This window comes from Chelonia mydas, chromosome 4 (genome assembly GCF_015237465.2).
Source record: "Chelonia mydas isolate rCheMyd1 chromosome 4, rCheMyd1.pri.v2, whole genome shotgun sequence".
Taxonomy (NCBI): Eukaryota; Metazoa; Chordata; order Testudines; family Cheloniidae; genus Chelonia; species Chelonia mydas.
This window is the reverse complement of record NC_057852.1, coordinates 23,846,893-23,867,921: the sequence shown is the minus strand read 5'-3', so window position 1 is coordinate 23,867,921 and position 21,029 is coordinate 23,846,893. Positions and strand designations below refer to the sequence as shown.

General features: G+C 39.2%; 1 protein-coding gene across 7 annotated transcripts in view; it reads right to left on the bottom strand.

Annotated features, from left to right (window-relative positions):
• Positions 1 to 22: 22 nt before the first annotated feature.
• Positions 23 to 21,029, bottom strand: part of CCSER1 (coiled-coil serine rich protein 1) — a 1,152,782-nt gene continuing 1,131,775 nt past the window's right edge. For 3 of the 7 annotated variants that reach the window (XM_043545151.1, XM_043545152.1, XM_037896868.2), the window contains one exon: positions 23 to 4,078. In XM_043545151.1, coding sequence (XP_043401086.1) covers positions 3,593 to 4,078 — 486 coding nt within the window. In that variant the 3' untranslated portion in view covers positions 23 to 3,592. The remainder of the gene's footprint in view (positions 4,079 to 21,029) is intronic. The other 4 variants (XM_043545153.1, XM_037896869.2, XM_043545155.1 and 1 more) reach the window with 4 other exon arrangements.

The following is a 21,029-nucleotide window of genomic DNA, read 5'->3' as shown; positions in this document are numbered from 1 at the left end:
TAGATAGACCTTTGCTGGCCTTCTGCACAAGGAGTGAATTTCATTCCTGATCTACAAAGAACAAAATTTGGGCCCCAATGTGCCAATTAGACAGTATACCATAACTTATTGAAACAGTTATGTGGAAGCATACAACCTCGGTAGGTAACAATAATTACAAAGATGATACAGTCTTTCAGATGTGGCTCCATTCAATTATAAAAAATATTTAGGGCATGGAAATAATGCTTCCCGTTCCAAATGATGATTTTGAAGAAAAAAATGGGACATTTGATTCACATGGCAACAGCTTTTCCTAAGGGATTTCCTTCTCCTTAAAATATCCTTTAAGACACCAACAGATCTCAAACTCACAAGAAGCAATTTTCAATAGAAATTTTACAAGAGTTAAGCTTTTTGTTTTACAGACACAGAAAAAAGAAAAGAAAAATCTGTGGCAAAAATAATAAGTCCTTTTTCCCCCTGGTGTCATGTTTTCAGATATGTACAGCCTTGAAGATATGTAGAAATCATTTTTATACATGGAACTGTCTTAGAAAACTAGAGATTTTAGTACAAAGGAATCAGTTCACTGAAAGAATGTCCACATGCTGTTGCTTTATGAGTTACTATACATACAAGAGGATCACACAAAGGACCCCTGTTTTACAGATACTGCTGTATTGTACATTAACATGTGGCTTCCTCCCTTATCAGGGCCAGCTTTACAATTAGTATTACAAATAATATTATAACAATGCTGAAAATACTGATACAAAACAGCTTCAAGATATTTCTAAAAAATATCCCTCACTTTAATTGGTCTGTTTTCTCCAGTTTTTTGAAAGTTTCAGCTTTAAAAAAGCTTTTCCAAGAAAATAGTAGCATTTAAAATGTTTTTTGAAATGTGTAATCCAAAAGTCCATTTTTCCAGGAAAAAATCAACTATAAATACAGTATATCAGTTAAAATTGAAGAAGTTTTTATGTAGTATAGTACAGTTGTGTCCTGGAAAAAAAAATGCCCTTGATTACAATATTTTAATTTATTTACAGATTTGAAATATAATTGCATACATCAACTCTTGAGAAAGTCCAGGCTGAAATCTGTAATTAATAATCATTGTCTTTTTCAATCTACCATACCCTTAAGAAGTTGCTCAGATGAAAACATGGATCTGAATAGTGAAATCATGGTACTACTATTTTGTTTTTTAAGTCTCTAGACTTTACAAGTATCAAAGCACTATTAGGAGTCTTGAACAGCCATACTTCATTCAATAAAGCTGTTTTTGCAATTTTGCATTGTTCCATTTTAGCAGTAACAACACACACAGAAACCAAGTGAGTAAGTTTGTATATATTCACCTTGATTCACATGTGCCCAGCTCTGCAAATCCAAAGTTACCACTATAGCATATTCAGACAAACCTTGGTGTCTTCAACAGCAGATGATGTCTCAAAACTAGCCCTAATTGGAAGCCTCAACAAACAGAAGCCTGGTGATTCAAGACTACTAAAATGGCTCTGCAGCACATTTTCCAAGGCCCGTAGTCCAAGCGTTTCTTCCCTCAAGCAGTCTTTACACAAATCTGATAACTATGAAAGACTACTTGGATTGCAGGGCTAGGCAGATGTTATGTTTAATTGTTGGTAATTGTTATCCTAGTACAGGGATGGCCAACCCGAGACTGAGAAGGAGCCAGAATTTACCAATGTACATTGCCAAAGAGCCACAGTAATACATCAGCAGCCCCCCATCACCCTCCACCCCCACCCGCTCCCAGTGCCTCCCGCCCACCAGCAGTCCCGGTGATCAGTGCCTCCCCCTCCCTCCCGATCTGCTGTTTCGTGGTGTGCAGGAGGCTCTTGGGGCGAGGGAGTAGGAGCGAGGGCAATGCAGGCTCACGGGAAGCGCGGGAAGGGGGGGGGGAAGTGGGGGCAGGGCCTGTGGCAGAGCAGTGAGCACCCCCCAGCACACTGGAAAGTTGGCACCTGTAGCTCCAGCCCCGGAGTCGGTGCCCATACAAGGAGCCGCATATTAACTTCTGAAGAGCTGCATGTGGCTCCGGAGCCACAGGTTGGCCACCCCTGTCCTAGTACATGGTATTGTGTGCATTACTTAACTGCTGACCTTTAGGAGTTTCATTTTCTATGGGTTGGTAGGGTATGTTAGTTACTTGAATCTTTGAGTAAGGATCTGCTGAACCCCTTCTTCCTCCTCTCCATACTTAGTCATAAATAAAAAGATAGGTGACCTTATTCAGATTTATTGGTCTGCTTCTTCTGCCCTGAAATGCAGGAGGTTCTTGTTATTCAAGAGCTAACTATTATATGCCTTATTATTCAAACAGATTACCTGCCATCAGAGACATGTTAGGCTAAGCATCTAGTTTTGTATATGCCACATGTTTAGCATATCTTGTCTTAGCCAGTCAGTTTCAAGTCTGTTGGAAGGGGCAACCAGGATTTTATGTCAATGGCACATTTGCAAGCTCTTCAGTGTGATCAGATTACTTCAAGTTCCTCTGAGTCTAGAATGCTGTAGGTCAGCTAGAAATATATGGGTTTCAACAGGTGTGTAATATGACAATAGACTACCAAACATGCAGAGTTACTCCAGGTCATCAACTATTCTAGGTCATTAAGCACAGATGTAGCCCTGGAGACATGCTGATGTACATTAGAGTAATTTGGACATCAGCTGAAGAGGACTGGATAAGACAATGGAATTACTTTAGTCGATCATCCATTTTCAGTTTGATACACTGGAATGTGGCATGACATGAGATGATGACACAGCATGATATTCTGTGCTGTTCGATGCATGAGTGATATATCAGCTGTGAAAGTAGAACAAATATCACTACAATGTGATGTCATAATACAACAAAGAAAGTAAAAAGACAAAGTTTTTGGAGGATCAAAGCTGTCACTCTCAACTTGAATTCCAATTACTCTGTCTGAAATCCTTGGTGAACCTGTGTGAACTGACCATTTAGAAGAAAATTAAAAGCAGTCTCTTCCTCTACTGGTGTGATGAGGCATTCTCAAAATTCACACAACAGAAGCCAGTGCATCTCTTGTTTATATGTGAGCAAATTTCATTGTTCAAAGAAACAAAAAACAAACCAAAAACATGATACAAAGAGAGTGCCTCATGATCTCCCTTGTCTCTATACAATTCAGGAGTGTTTACTAATTACTTACCTACTCATTCCTCACATCTACTTTCACAGTAACATTATTCAATAAATACAGCGCTATTTGAGATCCCCTGCTGGAAAACTTCCATGTTGTCAGTGGCTGACAGAGGCAAAAAGATGAGAAAAATATTGGGCCTGTTTTGGACTAGAGATCCCAGCAAGATGGTCCCATTTATTATACATATGGTGACTTCGGCAAGACAATTCAATCTAGTTACTTAAGTTAACATGCTAGTCCACCCCATCCCCACCCTCCCGAAACAGGGAAACCATGGAGCCCGTGTACAATGCTAAAATTTAAAAAATTAAAGGTAGCAGCAGATGAGAACTTAAGACTGAGCTCTCGATGAGCAATGTACCCACTTAACTGACTTTATCTCCTTCTACAACAAGAATACGAGGACTCAGTTAGCCATCTTTTTGGCCTAAAGTCTGCAGCTCTGCAGTGTGTAAGTTGTGGTGGAGGAAAACGTTTTTCCTGCTGTACATGTGTAAGGAGATGGGTCCCCTTGGAGGCTGTCCAAATCTCCCCGTGAAAGTGGAATGCTGCCGGGGTACAGTGGTCTGATCCTTCGGCGCCACAGCCAACCCTGGGAAGCTCTCTGTCTTGGATGTTGGCTTGGTTGTACTTTGTGTAGCGCTGGCCAAAACATTCTGGGTGACCTCTGAAGTGAGGGTCTCATATGTGTCTCTCGTGTGCTTGATGACTTCCACTATTTCTTTATCATTCAGGAGGTTACTCAGACACAGACTTGACAGCTGACAGCTTTTGCTTTCATAGGTAGTTGCTTGGTTGCCCAATGAATATCTAAAAGGGTCCTCGGTGGGAGTATGTGCTGACTTTCTGTCCCTTGTGTTGAGGTTTTGGCTCACAACTTTGTTTAGATATGTAGCCTGGGGAAAAAAACAGAAATGGGGAAAAAAGGCATTAGCAAAAGCACATATTAAGAGTAAAATGACACAGAGCATGCAAAACACTCTCATTGGTATCTGCAGAAATGCAGAGACTGCACAGGCTAGGCATTCATTGTTGGTTGATCAAACTAAGAGACGTATCTCAAGCACTAGCAGAACTCCCAGGGCACTGTTAGTATAAAATGGAAATATTACTTATTTATATTTAGAAGAAACTTTGAAAAACGTATGTAAATATGTAGAATTTGGGAATTTGCTTTAAATATCTGGTTAAATTGAAAGGACAAATTATATAATGAAACAAAAGCTACACAGAGAGGTCCCCTGACTCTTAACAAATTTTTGGACCTCATCTTAATCATAACAGTAATTAATATCTAGAAAACCAGTTCTGAGTAACTTTGTCTCAGTTCAACTTAGAACATGCTTAACTTTAAATGTGTGAGTAGTCCTATTTGAAGTCAATTTAGATATTTCCTAGTGTGCTTAAAGTTATGTGTTTTGTTTGACTGGGGCCTTAAGGAGGCTGAATGTACTAAAATATCTGTTGTACAGGATATTTCAGCATATTGGTAACCAGTTTACCATGTGTGTATGTGTGCATGTGATTTGTAAATCTGGATCTCTACTCATTATCACCTCCCACTGGGTGTGACACTCCAACATGCCCCTTAGAAACGTTATAACCACTCATCTGGCCTTAGAGGATGCAAGGTGCCCAGAGGACCAAGTGCAGTCCTCCGTGTACTTAATGTTGTGCTTTAAAAAAAAAAGTTTACAATATTTTAATTTTAAATCCCATGGAATATAAAACAAGATTTAAAATTTTCCAATAAGAAAAATATTGAGGAGAAAAGCATTACCATGGCTGAAGAAGCATCCTGCTTGCTTCAGTGATGGTATGCACTAGGCTTAACTAGCAGAGGGAATGCTGGGAAAGATGCAGATTTGAAGATTTCAATCATGGGAGTCTGAGATCAAAGATTTCCACTAAGATAATTTATAGTTACCATAACTATGTCTCCCTTACATTGAAGGCCACCAGCAGCAACTACTGACTATGTTCCAGGTAAGCTTTCGTAACTTGAAATTTGGGCTCATATGTATTCATAACAAACCTTCGTGTCTATATATTTTAATATCAAACTCCAATTTGCCAGACAAAAATTAAGTAGTATTCCAATGCCACATTTAAGTGAATTTGGAAAGCCAATTCTCCACGGAAGATGTCAAAAACACTAAAAATCCATTCCTTTTAATGACCAAAAATGTGTACGCACGAGAGGGAGACACACAGACACTGTGATGTTCCCAGGGAGTTCTTTTAAAAGGTATTTTATAACTTTCAGTGCATTTTATATTTTGCTCTTCTTTCAATAAGTAGTAAGGTTACCATTACCAAGCTCCAGTTATTATTTGAGAAACAGGTTATCGTAGCATCAATTGTAACCTATTTTAAAAGTTATTCTGGAACATAATTTCCCCCCTGTTTTATATCTGTCTCACTTTCTTGGGTACTGTTGAGTAACCTAGTTCTGTCATTCACTTGTGCTAAAAGACCAATATCACACTATAACTTTGCTGCCACTGAATGCTGCCAGGATATAGTGATTACCTTTTGACATTTACACGGCCATTTTCTTTTATGTGCTCAAGTATTGCAACTTGGAGCCAGGGGAACAAAATCTACTCCCAAGCCTTATACTCTGAGATTGCTAAACAGTATTTTGAGATCTTTCAATGAATCCATAATGAGATTTGTACATTTTTTCCATGAGAAACTGAATCAGTTCACATGGTTTTCTATTAATTTTTTATTCATCCCAAATGAAGGGTAGAACAAATACAGCGAATGTGATTTATATACTTCTTTATGAAGGGCTTGTCATAGGCGTGGGCAGATTATACTGATGCACAGGTTCAGATTCTTTTGGAGGCATTATGTATCAGAAGCTGTCTTAGACAGTTCAAGAGGGATTTTCAGAAGCAAACAGTATGGGCCTAACAGAAAAATTAGGTGGAGACAAAGATGATGGCATCAGGTGCTGCACTGCCCTAACGTTAATAATGTTGAAACATCATTTAAGCAGCCACATTAAAAAAAATCATAAGGCAAATAGTTTCAAAATGTTATTGTACGTTTTTGTTAACATGTGATGGAAGCTGATGTAGTGAAAAAATTAGTCAGGTTTGGCAGTACTCAGAATTTTCTGAGCCACCCACTCTCGATAAGAGGTGTGTGAAAAAGCCAGAATGGACTGTAACACCACCTCGGGGGGGGGGGGGGGGGGAGAGGGAGAATGATGTCCCAGTTTTGAGAAAAGTTGCTGAAATGTTGCAGGTTTTTACTTGACAATGGACCATTTTCCGGGAGACATGTTCCGCAGTATTTTTCATACTAAACCCTCAGCATTTGGGGCTTGAGTCTCAGCTGCACCCAATATACACTCGATGCTGCTGAGAGGCAGGGCCCCAAAGCAGTAATTTGCAGCTCCCCAATCCTGGGGCAGACTCCATACCGTCCTGGGCTCCTGCGTAGCTTAGAGAAGCCTCAAAGCTGCCCTAAACTTTGCTTGCTTGCTGAGTTCCAGGAAGCCAGTATGCCAGCTGGTGTTTGCTGGAGAGCAGCAGCAGTCCAGTCATTTCAGTCACACACGCAGTCCCTGAACCGTCTGCAATCTCCTCCATGCCACGGGAATTCCCAACTGACTGCATCTACCCCCTTTGTGGCTATTTTGCACTATTGATCAGCAAACGGGGCTTTACCTTGGGAAATAGCGTGGCCTATAATGTTTCCCACAACATTAGACCCTTTTTGAATATATAGAATTAAATGTATAAGCTCCATATATGTTGTATAATTGTACGCTGTATACATTTTTTTTTTTTTAGTTCCCAAAGACTGAGACACAATGACATTTTCAGCCAAAAGGAAATATACATTTTCATTTCATTCTGAAATGTCAATTTGAAACAAACAAGTTGTTTTGAATTTTCTGGTCAGAAAATAAAAAATGTCATAAAAATTGACATTTTCCTACTGAAAATTTTTATTTCAATGAAATGACATATTTCACAGGGATGTCCAGTTAAAATTTTTTGACCAGCTCTGTGAGATGGTAGTATGTGGACAACATGAACCATTTCCAATCTCAGCTCTTTTAGAGCTGTCCACATTGGCACTAAATAAGTTCAGACTGAAATGGCAAAGACTGAACTGGTTCTTAAGGCTGCCATAAGGAATTCTCATTGAAATGAGTCTTTGAATGTGTGTAGTCCTGGGGATTGTTTAGAGAGCTTGTGTGTGAGAGTGGAAGGTGTTTTGCAGGCCTCTTAGGGGGCAAACAGGTTCTTAAAAGGGTAAATTTCTCTTGTGTAGGAAAAAAATCTTAAATAAATGAGATCTGAATATCCCTGCAGAAAGCTTAAAAATGGAACATGCCATAAAAAACACTGGAGCCATTCATCACTTTCCTTTTTCAAATCCAGTGAGTGAAATGCGACAATGGTTAACGGAAAAACAATTGTGCTGGAGGGCGTTTGAAAATGGATATTACTGTTGACTGGTTTGTGATAACATAATTATATAAAATAATAGTAGAGAGCTAACGAAAAAATCAATTTTAAGGCACTTATGTCCAAAGGCATCCAGATGCCTTAAAATTACTAAAATATTATTCTTACAAATAGAGCAACTTTCCCAAATACATAATTCTGATAGAGCAGAAAAAAATCCCCCTCCCCAGTACACACGGACATCCAAATAAAACCAAACATAAAAAATGCTACCTAAGAATGAAACCAAAATACGAGTCTCAGCCTAAGGACTCTATGGATATTTATGTCGTGGAGGTGCTGAGAAGTCATTCCAGAGACAAATATTAATCTGGCAGATGATTCCATGTTCCTTGAAGACCCATAACTCCCATTAACTTCAGCAGAGAAGGCAGGAGTCTCCTCTTAATGTAATACAAATGCTGAAGCACAGCTTCCTTCGTGCTCCCCTGTTCATGTCACAACTGCACTTTAATCACCCTTGGCCCAAAAATTCGTAGACAACAAGGCTATGTAAGGAAGCCAAGAGTAAAAACCAAAAGAGTGAACATGATAAACCCTTCTCCAAAAAGAAATGAAGCCCTCCCAACTTGCTTCTAAATTCATAAAACTTGGAAGAGCTTTCATAGCTCTGACCATTTATATAACCCCTGATTTAATTTACCAACACAGGTTAAATCAGTTCTTTGGTATACCCCATCTGTTACCATGTCAACTGCTTAGTTTCTACAACACCTCAGTTTTGTGCCCACCAGCTCCCACTGTAGGGAATGATCCAATACAGAAAGTAATTTAGCTACAGTAGGTAATTGTTCTTCATTTTAGTCTGTTAAAAAGCATTCTTCTTTACTGATTTCCAGCTGCACCTGAATCACCACTATAGTTTTTACAACAACCTGAATTGGCTCCTAGTGATCAAGTAATGCTGCCTCCTGGCAAGGGCAACATCCACGATGCTACAGAAACAAAGCCCAATACACAGACATAATGAATGGGAGACCTGCAGTAGTGCCTTGAAAAGAGCCAGAAACTGGTGCATTTGCCACCTGTAGTATCACCAGGCACAAAACGGACTAAGTAAACATAAATCAAAGGGATTTATTTTCTTCCTTTCCAATTTCCCTACCACCTTTATTGACTTACAAAGGAAAAAAAGATATAGTATATGTTAAACGCACCCCTGCCTCCATAATATCCTTTTAAAGAGTAGTCCAGCCGAGTGTCAGAGAACTGAAGCATCCACCTGTTGCTGTCTTCATTTCAAGAGGAGCTAATGGGCTTCTAAGGGAAGGTTTCAGAAAATGGCTGTGCTTTCAGCAGGATATGGACATTTAAGGCAGGAATGAAGCTATCCATTCAATTTGCTAAGCTAAATTATCCCTGAATAAGTTCATTGCTGTAACTAATAAAGCACAGCTACAAGCAGGCAAGGTGTAGAAGATTTAATGCTGAAGGCTTTATAAAGTAGGAAGTGAACAATGAAAAATGTTCGGTTATCTTGCAGTAACTTAGAGTAAATCATGGCTGTTTCCCTTCTGGATACTGTACACTGTCTTTCTACAGTTAGCTAAACGCCTTGCGCACTACTTCCACTGTGTGAAGCAAATGGAAAATTTTGCATAAGTTATTACAGCTATTTGTTATCACCTTTCAAATTAAAGTTTTTGCAACTCTTCACATTGCTTTGCAATTGAGCAGCAGAGTTGATTCCTCCATTATGATGAAAAATTAGTGTAGGTACTCAATATTTCTTGTATTTCACCATGAGTTTAAACCCAATAACCCTAAAAATACCAGGGAGGTATTATATAGCCACAAATATATTATATAGCCACTTGTGCCATGCATGCAAGCATAATATATTACCTGATATAACCAAGTATGATTTAGACAGAACATATGTAAGAGGTCTCCCAGGTTGGGAAGTAAACCCAGAGAAGGTAATTTCTTAGCAGAAGGTTTTTTTCATTTATTTCTGATGTTGAGAAGAGAAGGAAAGGAAGATGCATGGAACACTTACACATCTGATTTTAAGTAAGTAAAGCCCTCACAATCCTGGAAAGGGATCCCTGCAGGGGTCCACCTCTGGGGGATCCCTTTACAGGTCTGAAGCCTAATTTGTGGAAAATAGAAAAATGATTTCCTTGGCACACCAGGTTTATTTCAAAAGGCAGGTGACAAGAGAGACATGATTAAGTGATCTGACCACAGGCCTGAGAGCCAGAAACTCCAGAGTTCTTATCCCAGTTTTGACACTGCCTGTCTCTGAGGCCATAGTGAGATCACTTAGTGCCTCTGTCATAAATATAAAGGGAAGGGTAAACACCTTTAAAATCCCTCCTGGCCAGAGGAAAAACCCTTTCACCTATAAAGGGTTAAGAAGCGAGGATAACCTCGCTGGGACCTGACCAAAATGACCAATGGGGAGACAAGATACTTTCAAAGCTGGAGGGGGCAGGGGGGGAGAAACAAAGGTTTTCTCTGTCTGTGTGATGCTTTTGCCGGGAACAGAAAAGGAATGGAGTCTTAGAACTTAGTAAGTAATCTAGCTAGATATGTGTTAGATTCTGTTTTGTTTAAATGGCTGATAAAATAAGCTGTGCTGAATGGAATGTATATTCCTGTTTTTGGGTCTTTTTATAACTTAAGGTTTTGCCTAGAGGGATTCTCCATGTTTTGAATCTGATTACCCTGTAAGGTATTTACCATCCTGATTTTACAGAGGTGATTCTTTTATTTTTTCTTCTATTAAAATTCTTCTTTTAAGAACCCAATTGCTTTTTCATTGTTCTTAAGATCCAAGGGTTTGGGTCTGTGTTTACAGATGCAAATTGGTGAGGATTTTTATCAAGCCTTCCCCAGGAAAGGGGGTGTAGGGTTTGGAGAGGGTTTTGGGTGGAAAGACGTTTCCAAGCGGGCTCTTTCCCTGTTATATATTTGTTAGACGCTTGGTGGTGGCAGCAATAAAGTCCAAGGGCAAAAGGTAAAATAGTTTGTACCTTGGGGAAGTTTTAACCTAAGCTGGTTAAAATAAGCTTCGAGGGTTTTCATGCAGGTCCCCACATCTGTACCCTAGAGTTCAGAGTGGGGAAGGAACCTTGACACCTCATTTTCTGAACTGCAAAGCATGTGTGACTCACATTGACTTGGGGTAGGTCAGCAGTTATGAGTATCAACCTCAACATGGTTTGGTTTCCTCACCAGTATACTGGGATGGCATCAACTTACCTTACATGGGCACTGTGAAAGTTAGAGAGTTATCATTTTGCAAAGTGCAAGGAAAATGAAAACTGCTATGCTGCATACGTGCTAAGTATTACTTAATTATTACATTTATTCTCCACTCCAATCTCTTATGCAGTGTGGATCACTATTACATATCCTGCCATTGTTTCATGTACAGAATAGCCATAGAAGATAATTTGGCTGTAAATATACATGTTCTGCATCCGAATCTGACAGAAATTAAATAACAATGGAACCTGAGTTTTATGTCAATATAACAAACCAGTGTTGCAAATTACTAACAAATCTACTTTTAATTAATACACGCCGTTGAGATTCCAGGTTGGAAGTATATGGCAGGCAATGTGACGTTTCAGATATTGTTATTAAAGTTATTGTTGTTTTCATCTAGGGTGACCCAATGTTCCGATTTTATAGGGACAGTCCTGATATTTGGGCTTTTTCTTATATAGGTGCCTATTACCCCTGTCCCAATTTTTCACACTTGCTGTCTGGTCACCCTATTTGTCTCCTATATTAGTGCTGTTATGATGTTGCCTTTATATAAGGCTTTTTTGACCACCAAGCATTCCACATATTAAAGTGAAGTTCATGTAATTTGAGTACATTTCAATGAAGTGCGTGACCAGGAGGCAGTAATCTGATTTCAGAGGTAGCCATACAGGGAATAACCTCCTACATATTTTAGGCTAGAATATTTCTCCATGGGCTAAATATCTGAGAAACATTTTAGAATGAAAAAAACCCCTAGAGTCAGTGATCAAACAAATTCAACAGAAATTCTTCCTTGTGTTACAAAGATTTTAAAGTAAATCTAAACAGATGCATTCGGTTGACTGTATACAACAAAGATGTATAAGATGAAAATCTTCATAAGCAATCCCTTGATTTACAAGGCTCTCCCTTTAGCAGTCAGGCACACAGGAATCCAAATCTCATTCCATCATCTTTCTATATTTTTACCATCCTAATTTATCAGCACACCAAGCACAAGAGAACGGTCACATACACTTATCTTTTTTTTCTCTTTTTCTTAACTCGAGGGCTTTATTAACCTAGTTTCAATTAGTTCATGCCATTAACTAAATTTCTAAATCTGTTCAAAGTACGCCTTTTGAAAAAGAGCTACTATCACAAAAATAAAAGGAGTACCTGTGCCACAAGTACTCCTTTTCTTTTTGCGAATACAGACTAACTCGGCTGCTACTCTGAAACCTATCACAAAAATGGAGCTGAACTCCATGAAACCAATACTCTTGTATATTATGGTTTTTCTCTTTAAAATAATCCATTTGTTACTGAGTTCCACAGATTAGCATCCTTAATTTTGTCAACATTGGAGAGTGAACCTATGATGGCAGTAGGGGAATTGCATACACTGGCAAAGAGTGTTCAGCTGCTGTCATTGTTAATCAGCGGAGCTATCCCACAGCTCCGTATACAATTCTGCAAAGGAGAAATCAAAGGACTTACAAAAAGGACAAGTTGTATGCTGATGACGAGGAAGAAAAAAATCCTAATTATCCTTGAATTGACTCAAATCTTTATTTTTATGATTGGAAGACTGAGACATCCCTGAAGAGAAACAGAAAATAATCTGGATATTTTATCTTTCGGGGGCACATGTTTCATGAGTGAAATAGAATAGTCAGATTTTCTCATTGCGAAAATGAAACGCTGAGTTTGAGCCTTCTAATCTTGTTAGATTGAAGTATCGTAACATTAGAGTCAATCTCCACTCTTAACTGGATAAAAGACAAGGTGAAGCACAGGGTTGCAGAATGATACCAAATCTTAGCCTGTAGTATCCGTGCAGAAAAGATTTTATAGCAGATTGCAAAAGCCTTGTATTATAGCACTGATAGTCAATGAAGAGGACTATGATTATGATGAGAAGATTTCTCTTAAGATATCCTCTGTTAAAATCTATCATTAAATCTGAAATCTGTGCCAAAGAAAATATGCTGTTTGAGCTTTCCTGGATCCTGATGATACTTACAAATAGAGCAAGGACCAAAAAAATCACAGACATCATCCCCAGTGCAGAGACAAAATGAGGAAGGGGAATAATACAACGCAGAGATCAAAACTCAGAAAGCTAAGTCCATAACACCAAACCTTTTTCTGTACAGTAAAGCTGATCTGAAACCTTACGCATGTGACTATGGAGCAAGTTTTGCTCTTTGATTTCACTGTGACAATGTTAGTTATATTTACAGAGAGAACCTAGGGAAAAATCATAGAACTACTCTCTCAGATAACAGGTACAGTAGCCAGAGAGGCAACATAACCCCCATAAGGATCAAGAATCCTTCCTGTGCAAAAGAGGTACTGCTGAGACAATAGGTTAAACATCCATAACAGACCTGCATATTTGCTATATTCCTACAGGGCCTATCTGAACAACAGAAAAACTGTATATATTAAAGTATATACTGTTAATACGGTTAGAAAGTTCCTAGTACTGTGTGATCTCGGAGTGACTGAAACAGGGTTCCCTTTCTAGCTGCTTGCAGTAAGAAAGAAAGTTATATACCACTTGTACTGTATTTTAATAGAATTCGACTTAAATCCAAGGCTTAAATAAAGGGCTCGTTAGGCCAGGTTACCATTACAGGAGGTGCCTGTAATGTTGGGGACAGAAGACTAACCAGGTAGAAAAATTTCACAGATTTCAAGGCCAGCAGGGGCCATTCTGATATGACCTCCTGTATAACAGAGGCCACAGATTTCACCTGATGTTTCCTGCATTAGCCCAAGAGCTTGTGGTTGAATTTAAACATGTCTTGATCTAAAAGGCTCAAAGTGATGGAAAAATTATTACATGGCTTGGTAATCTGTTCCAATAGTTAACTACCCTCTAGGCCCCAAATAGGAATGCAGAGCTACTCTCTTGTATCCCTCTACATTCAGCATAAAGATACAAAGTAATTTCTGCTGACTCATGTTGACCAAGTGATCTTGTTAAATCCAACCAGTATATAACGAGATTTGGAGTGCTCCTATGGGATAGAGGGAACTAGGGGCTGGGATGCTTTGGGAACAGCTCAACTTGGAGAGAAAGTTTAATTTTATAATATGCATTATAAACAGCGGTGAAAGTAACTTAAAGGACTTACCGGTACACAGGGCCGGGGTCCTGAGCAGTGGGGCAGGGCCTCAACCTGAAGAGGTGAGGACTTTAAATCCCCCGTCCCTTTAAATCAAGATTTAAAGGGCCTGGGGCTCCGGCTGCAATAGCAGCAGCTGGGAGCCCCGGGCCCTTTAAATCACCACTGGAGCCCCATTGTAGCGGTAGCTCCAGCGGCAGCTGGGAGCCCCAGGGCTCTGGTGGCGATTTAAAGGGCCCAGAGCCCAGGGCCCTTTTAAATTGCTGGCCTGGGGAAACTGCCCCCTGCTGGTACGGTCAGCTGTGTACTGGTTCTTGCCGGTGTACCGGACCGGACCAGACCGGCTTACTTTCACCTCTGATTATAAATAATATATATTAATTATATATAAATCATATTTTAAAAAATATATATAATATACAAGCCAAATTCTGTTGTTTGCACCCAGTCAGTTACACTAATGGGTGTTCTAATTTGTAGCATTTTATGCTCACTTTGCACTGATGTAAATGACGGTGTGAAGTGCAGGACAAAGGAGAAAGGTGTGCTGTGTTTACAAGCTGTAACAGAGTGGGAATGCTAGACATTTACAAAAATGTAAAAGTACCACTTGTAATGACCATATTACTTTGAAAACAGTTTTCCTTTCCTTTCCTGTCTCACTTTCTTGGATACACGCAAAAGATTGAGGTATATATTTCTACAAGATGTTGATGGTGTCATTTTTTATCCCCCTTTCTATGGTAATGGCACCACTTGACAGCTCCACATCGTACCTCATACCTCATCTTAAAGTAATCGTCATAAGCTTTCAAACAATGTATGATGTGCCTGTGTGTAGAGAGGGTATGTTAAGCTGACCAAATTGGTGCTATCTGCCACTCGCCTAATAATCTTTAAGTGGAAAGAAAAGCACTCCCTTTTTTAGTAGCCAAAGCTGAATGCTAAAGTGTATCTGAATGCAAAAAATCAAATTGGACTAAAGCAGTAGATATTTGTGGTCTCTGGGCTGTACATTTCACTAAAAAGGAAACTATTTAATTGAAAAATAGTCCACATTTAACACCTTTAATTTCAAAATGAAGTGCCACTGCTTTGAAGTCTTGATACTGGATTTATGTCATGTCATAAAAGTATGCCATGAGCTCAATGCAGATAGCTACTGGAATCTGTTACCAGTATGGAGCTGTCTCATTACAAGTTCTTATTAATACTACACCATGTCCTCCTGAAAGCACTGATAAAGGTTTTTAATCTTTTCATTTTTACCTAATAACACCCATTAAGCTTAATAGGATTTAAATCTCACAATATCGTCTTTAAAAATAGTTCAAGGAAGAATATGTGCTTGTACAAACGAAAATAAAACCTGAAATGATATAAATATATACATATACACACATGCACTCTCTGTATGCTATATATGCATATGCAGACACAATGTGGTTTGTTTTATTTTTATTTAGCATTTTCATATACGAAATCCTCTCTGTTCTACCTCCCTCTGTAAAGCTTTTTAATCTGATTTTACTATTTATACAGAGTTGGTTATAATTAATCTCACATATGCAGAAAGAGAAAAACATTGTATGAAGACCAAATAGCAGAAAGCGGGGGAGTGGGGAAGTAGCTGAAATTTAAAATCAAGGCTGGGCCACGCCAAAATAGCATCCATATACACCTAAATTTTAGACACACACAAAGACTTCAAAATTTAACTACTGTACCAATTCAGACATTATGCATATTATGCTTCATTGTACTCTTTTGAGGGGAAAGATAGTAATTTGCACTTCACACCTAACATTTATGGTTATCCTTGATAGAAATTAACAATAGCTTGAGTTTTTAGTGTGCAGAATGGTAGATAAGAAAAAGACAGAAGACAAAAGTGTCTTTCCCTTTATTATTTATACGGTGTCAGCAAAATTTGAAACTCTATTCTCTTAGTTGATTATGATGATGTCCACCAGTTATGACTGTCAGTGGAAGTGAAGGAAATGAGATATGCTTACCAATGCTACAATCAGACCTCCAATTGCAAGGTAGATGTACCCTCAGAAACATGATACAACTTTCACACAGTTCACTCAGGAGATTATTAAAATCCTTTTACATTTGTGAAGGAAATGTTCCCTTGCTTAACACCTAGCAATTGTTATTTCACTAGTAGTTCTATCATCTCCACCAAATCATTTAGCAGTTTAACTTTCTGCAAGTTATGCTGCCCTATTTCCTTGGTGACTGCTTTTTGTTTAGGGAGAGACTGAATCATCTGGGGGAAATGGTAGTAGTTAGCTCCCGAAACAAAGTGTGTTGAGGTTATTAGGGAGGATGAGTAATTTTCTAAACATTTTTTTCTTTTCTTTTTTTTTTTTTGGATTGTGGTTGGCAGCTCTGTTTCTTTACTATCATTCCTAGAAACAGCACTTTTGAAAGAGATGAGGGCACAGATTAAAATGGCTACTACTACACTATGGTACTACTCGGAATGATATTGCTTTCTGGAGGCGATACTTGATAAATAGTATCACGCTGCCATGTTAGACCTTCTCTGACACATTTTACTGGGCGAGGAAGGGGAAGAGTTTTTAAAAACAAATTTCCCATGTCTTTTTTTAACACACATCCTATATGAAGGAGTAGTCTCCATCCAGGCACTTAGGTGCACCCATTTGTAGTCACTAGCAGGTTCAGAGTTTAATGAATTCATCTTTAGGATGACAGATCCATTTCTGTTTTTAATTCTGCTCTCACAAAGTCAGTGTCTGACATTTGTCCTAAGTATTTTGGTGTTCACTAAGCTCTCTACTGTATGTGGCATCTATGCCAGTTGTCAGCTTTATACTTTCAAAGGGTCACTGTCTAACTCATAATTTTGTTGTTTTCTAAGATTCGTTTATTAATTGCGAAAAAATGCCTTGTATGTCAAGCTATTTTTGGTCTTAGTAGGCCTCTCTAAGCTAGCCATTATCTCCATAGTAAATTTCCTTCTGCTAAAACACCCTGTTTATGTAGCAGCATGTTAGTAATGAGCAATTTGTATTGACATAAAAATGTTTGGGTGGATTTTTTTGGAACACTCTGTAGAGGAAAGAACAGATATTGATTTCTACTCTGAGATTAGACTGCATGGTTTCATAATATCTGCTCAGAAACAGATATATGAACTTGGTCCCTTTAAAAACAAATCAGGCAAACAGCATAGGGCTTTTCTGTTTTTCAGGTTTGAATGAGAAATTGTCATGATGTCAGTGTTTGCAATGGACTTCCCACCAGAACCCCTCCACCGCCAAAAACAAAAAGCAATACATAGAAAAATAAATTGTATTTGATTTAACTTCAGTAGATGCTGTGATGAAAACCTCCTAGCTGCTGTAAAACCCTCTTCTCCTTATTATGGATATGTCACGTTGCAAGGATAATGTCATTAATACATTTGCTCCGCAGTGTCTCGTCTTTAGGCTGTTCAGCTTTGATCATTTTTCTATTTGAATTTTCCCTTCTATTTTCTTCGCCCTATATACGTATAGTTCCCATCCCCACAGTACCTAAATGTCTTTGAAACATTAATGTATTTATCCTTGTGACATCCCAGTGAAGTAGGGAAGTATTGCCACTGTGGGAAAATGAGGCATAAAGAGGTTAAATGATCCCTTGAAATATTTGTTAACTACTTACGCTAAACAATTTGTTCCACCTTGTATTTAGCAATGAGACTCTGAGAGCTTGTCTACATGTACAGTGCTGCAGCTGCTTCGCTGTAGCACTTTAGTAAAGATGCTACTATGCCGAAGGGAAAGCTTTGCCTGTTGGCATAGTTAATCCACCTCTGCAAGAGGCAGTAGCTATGTCAATGGGAGAAGCTCTCATGTTGGCATAGCGCTGTCGACACTAGCCGGTAGGTCAGTATAATTACATTGCTCAAGGGGGTGGATTTTTCAGACCATGTAAGTAAGTTTGTAGTGTAGTCCTGGCCTAAGTTAGTTTCCCAGCCCTGAGGAAGAGCTCTATGTAGCTCAAAAGCTTGTCTCTCTCACCAAGAGAAGTTGGCCCAATAAAAGATATCACCTCATCCATCTTGTCTGTCTTGGGCAGGGATCGGCAACCTTTGGCACGTGGCCTGTCAGGGAAATCCTCTGGTGGACCAGGACGGTTTGTTTACCTGCAGCGTCCGCAGCTTTGGCCGATCGCAGCTCCCACTAGCTGCAGTTTGCCGTTCCAGGCCAATGGGGGCGGTGGGAAGCGGCAGCCAGCACATCCCCTGCCGCTTCCCACAGTCCCCATTGCCTGGAACGGCGAGCTGCGATCGGCCAAACCTGCAGACACTGCAGTTAAACAAACTGTCCCGGCCCGCCAGCGGCTTTCCCTGACAGGCTGCGTGCCAAAGGTTGCCGATCCCTGCACTAGGGTTTGTTTGGTTTTTTTAGCTGTTGGATATGCAGCTTTGGTATCTCAAGTTCAAAATGTGATTGGTCATTCAGAAGCACTATATATAAATTTCTCACTCAGGAGTACACTTTACTAGTATATAACAATGGAAATCAATTAGCATCACAGGAATTTCATATTGCATAATGTATCTGAGAAGTATTTCTCCAGAACATTTGATAGCTTCCAAACCCATGGGAGATCTCTTAACCTGTGGATCAAGGAAGTATTTTTATTCTCCCCCAATTACCCTACAGCCATCACCTGGGATATAAGCACACAGCCACAAACTTGTCTATACAATTTGATAAACCATACACATGGTATTTTCCTTCCAGATTTCCAGGAGGAGATGTTGAATTCTGTCAAACTGTTGCACATAGTGATATAAAGTAGCACATGTAAAGGAACAACGGTTCTGGATTTTGGGTGAAATTCACCCCTGTGCAGAGGGCCAGGATAAGGTCTATGCAACACTTAACCCCGGAAAACAGGGCTTATGTGGGACTTAAGTCTGGCATACCCTTTGTTCTGGCTTTCTGCAAAGGGTCAGAGGCTATTGGGGTTCCATGTAAATGCAAGGAATTGCAGGATTGGGACCTTACGGAATAAAAATTTATGTTTTTTCTTCTGGTTTTTTTTTTTTGCATAATAGGAAACATGAGAATTGCTAACTCCCCAAAATGCCAGGCTAGGTGCGAATTTACTACCCTTGACTTTGTGGATAGCTGGTTACATTACTTAGGAGAAAGAAAAGATTTCCCCCCTCCATTATACACAGTAAAAAAGTATGTGCTCAGATTCTTGTGGCAGATGTTTTTATCTTAATGCACCTTAAAGCAGTTCTTTAAATATATGGTTGTATTTCTGGTGCTTTTAAACAAGACTCTGTAAAGGGAACCCTTCTTACCACCCACACTCTATTTAATGATAGATATTCAGACACTCAAAAGTGAAGACACTTTTATAATACAAGACTTCTAAGGCTCACTGTTCAGTTCTAAATCTCTGAGTCATGTGGAAATAGTGCCAAAATGGTTTCTCACGACTGTATGCAACACAGCAAATACACACACACACAAATAAAAAAATTGGGCACTGATCCATAGCCCATTCAAGTCAATGGAAAGACTCCTATTGACTTCAATGTGCGGATCATTCTCTAAATGAAGAATACTGATCCAACAAGTAGAAACAGTTAAAATGGTGATAACATTTTTTACTCACTGGATAGTACTCTACATTTTACTTTGTTTAATGATTAATATAAATTCATATATATCTCTACTTCCCCATTCATTTTAGGATACAAGTTTACAATTGTCCTCCTTGTTTTTAAAACCTTTCATAGTCTTGCCCCAGCATAATATACAGACCTACTTTCTCTTGGCTACCTCCACTCTTCTTCTCTCCTTAATCCCAGAATCTTGCCACTGTTCATGTGAGTCTTCCTCTTCTCCTGTTACCTCTGCCATTTGGAAAAGACATCTTCCATCTTTCCACCGTGCTGCTTCCACTAATTTCAGATAAGAACATAAGAATGGCCCTACTGGGTGAGACCAAAGGTCCATCTAGCCCAGTATCCTGTCTTCCAACAGTGTCCAGAGCTAGGTGCCCCAGAGGGAATGAATAGAACAGGGTAATCATCAAGTGATCCATCCCCTGTTGCTCTTTCCCAGCTTCTGGCAAACAGAGGCTAGGGACACCATCCCTGCCCATGCTGGCTAATAGTCATTAATGGACCTAACCTCCAAGAATTTATCTAGTTCTTTTTTTAACCCTGTTATGGCCTTGGCCTTGACAACATCCTCTGACTAGGAGTTCCACAGGTTGCCTGTGCGTTGTGTGAAGAAATACTTCCTTTTATTTGTTTTAAACCCGATGCCTATTAATTTCATTTGGTGACCCCCCCAGTCCATGTGTTATGAGGAGTAGTAAACAACATTTTCTTATCTGCCTTCTCTACACTAGTCATGATTTTATAGACCTAAATCATATCTCCCCTTAGCTGTCTCTTTTCCAAGCTGAAAAGTCCCGAACTTTTTAATCTCTTCTCATATGGAAGCCATTCCGTACCCCTAATAATTTTTGTTGCCCTTTTCTGAACCTTTTCCAATTCCAATATATCTTCTTTGTGATGGGGTGACCACAACAGCACACAGTATTCAAGATGTGGGCATGCCATGGATTTATATAGAGACAACATGATATTGTCTGTCTTATTATCTATCCCTTTCTTAATTATTCCCAGCATTCTGTTCGCTTTTCTGCCTGCCGCTGCACATTGAGTGGATGTTTTCAGAGAACTACCCACAATGACTCCAAGATCTCTTTCTTGAGTGGTAACAACTAATGTAGACCCCATCATTTTATATGTATAGTTGGGATTATGTTTTCCAATGTGCAATGTAATGTGCATTACTATGCATTTATCAACATTAAATTTCATCTGCCATTTTGTTGCCCAGTCACCCAGTTTTGAGAGATTCTTTTGTAGCTCTTTGCAGTCTGCCTGGGTCTTAACTATCTTTAGTAATTTTGTATCATTGGCAAATTTTGCCACTTCACTGCTTACCCCTTTTTCCAGA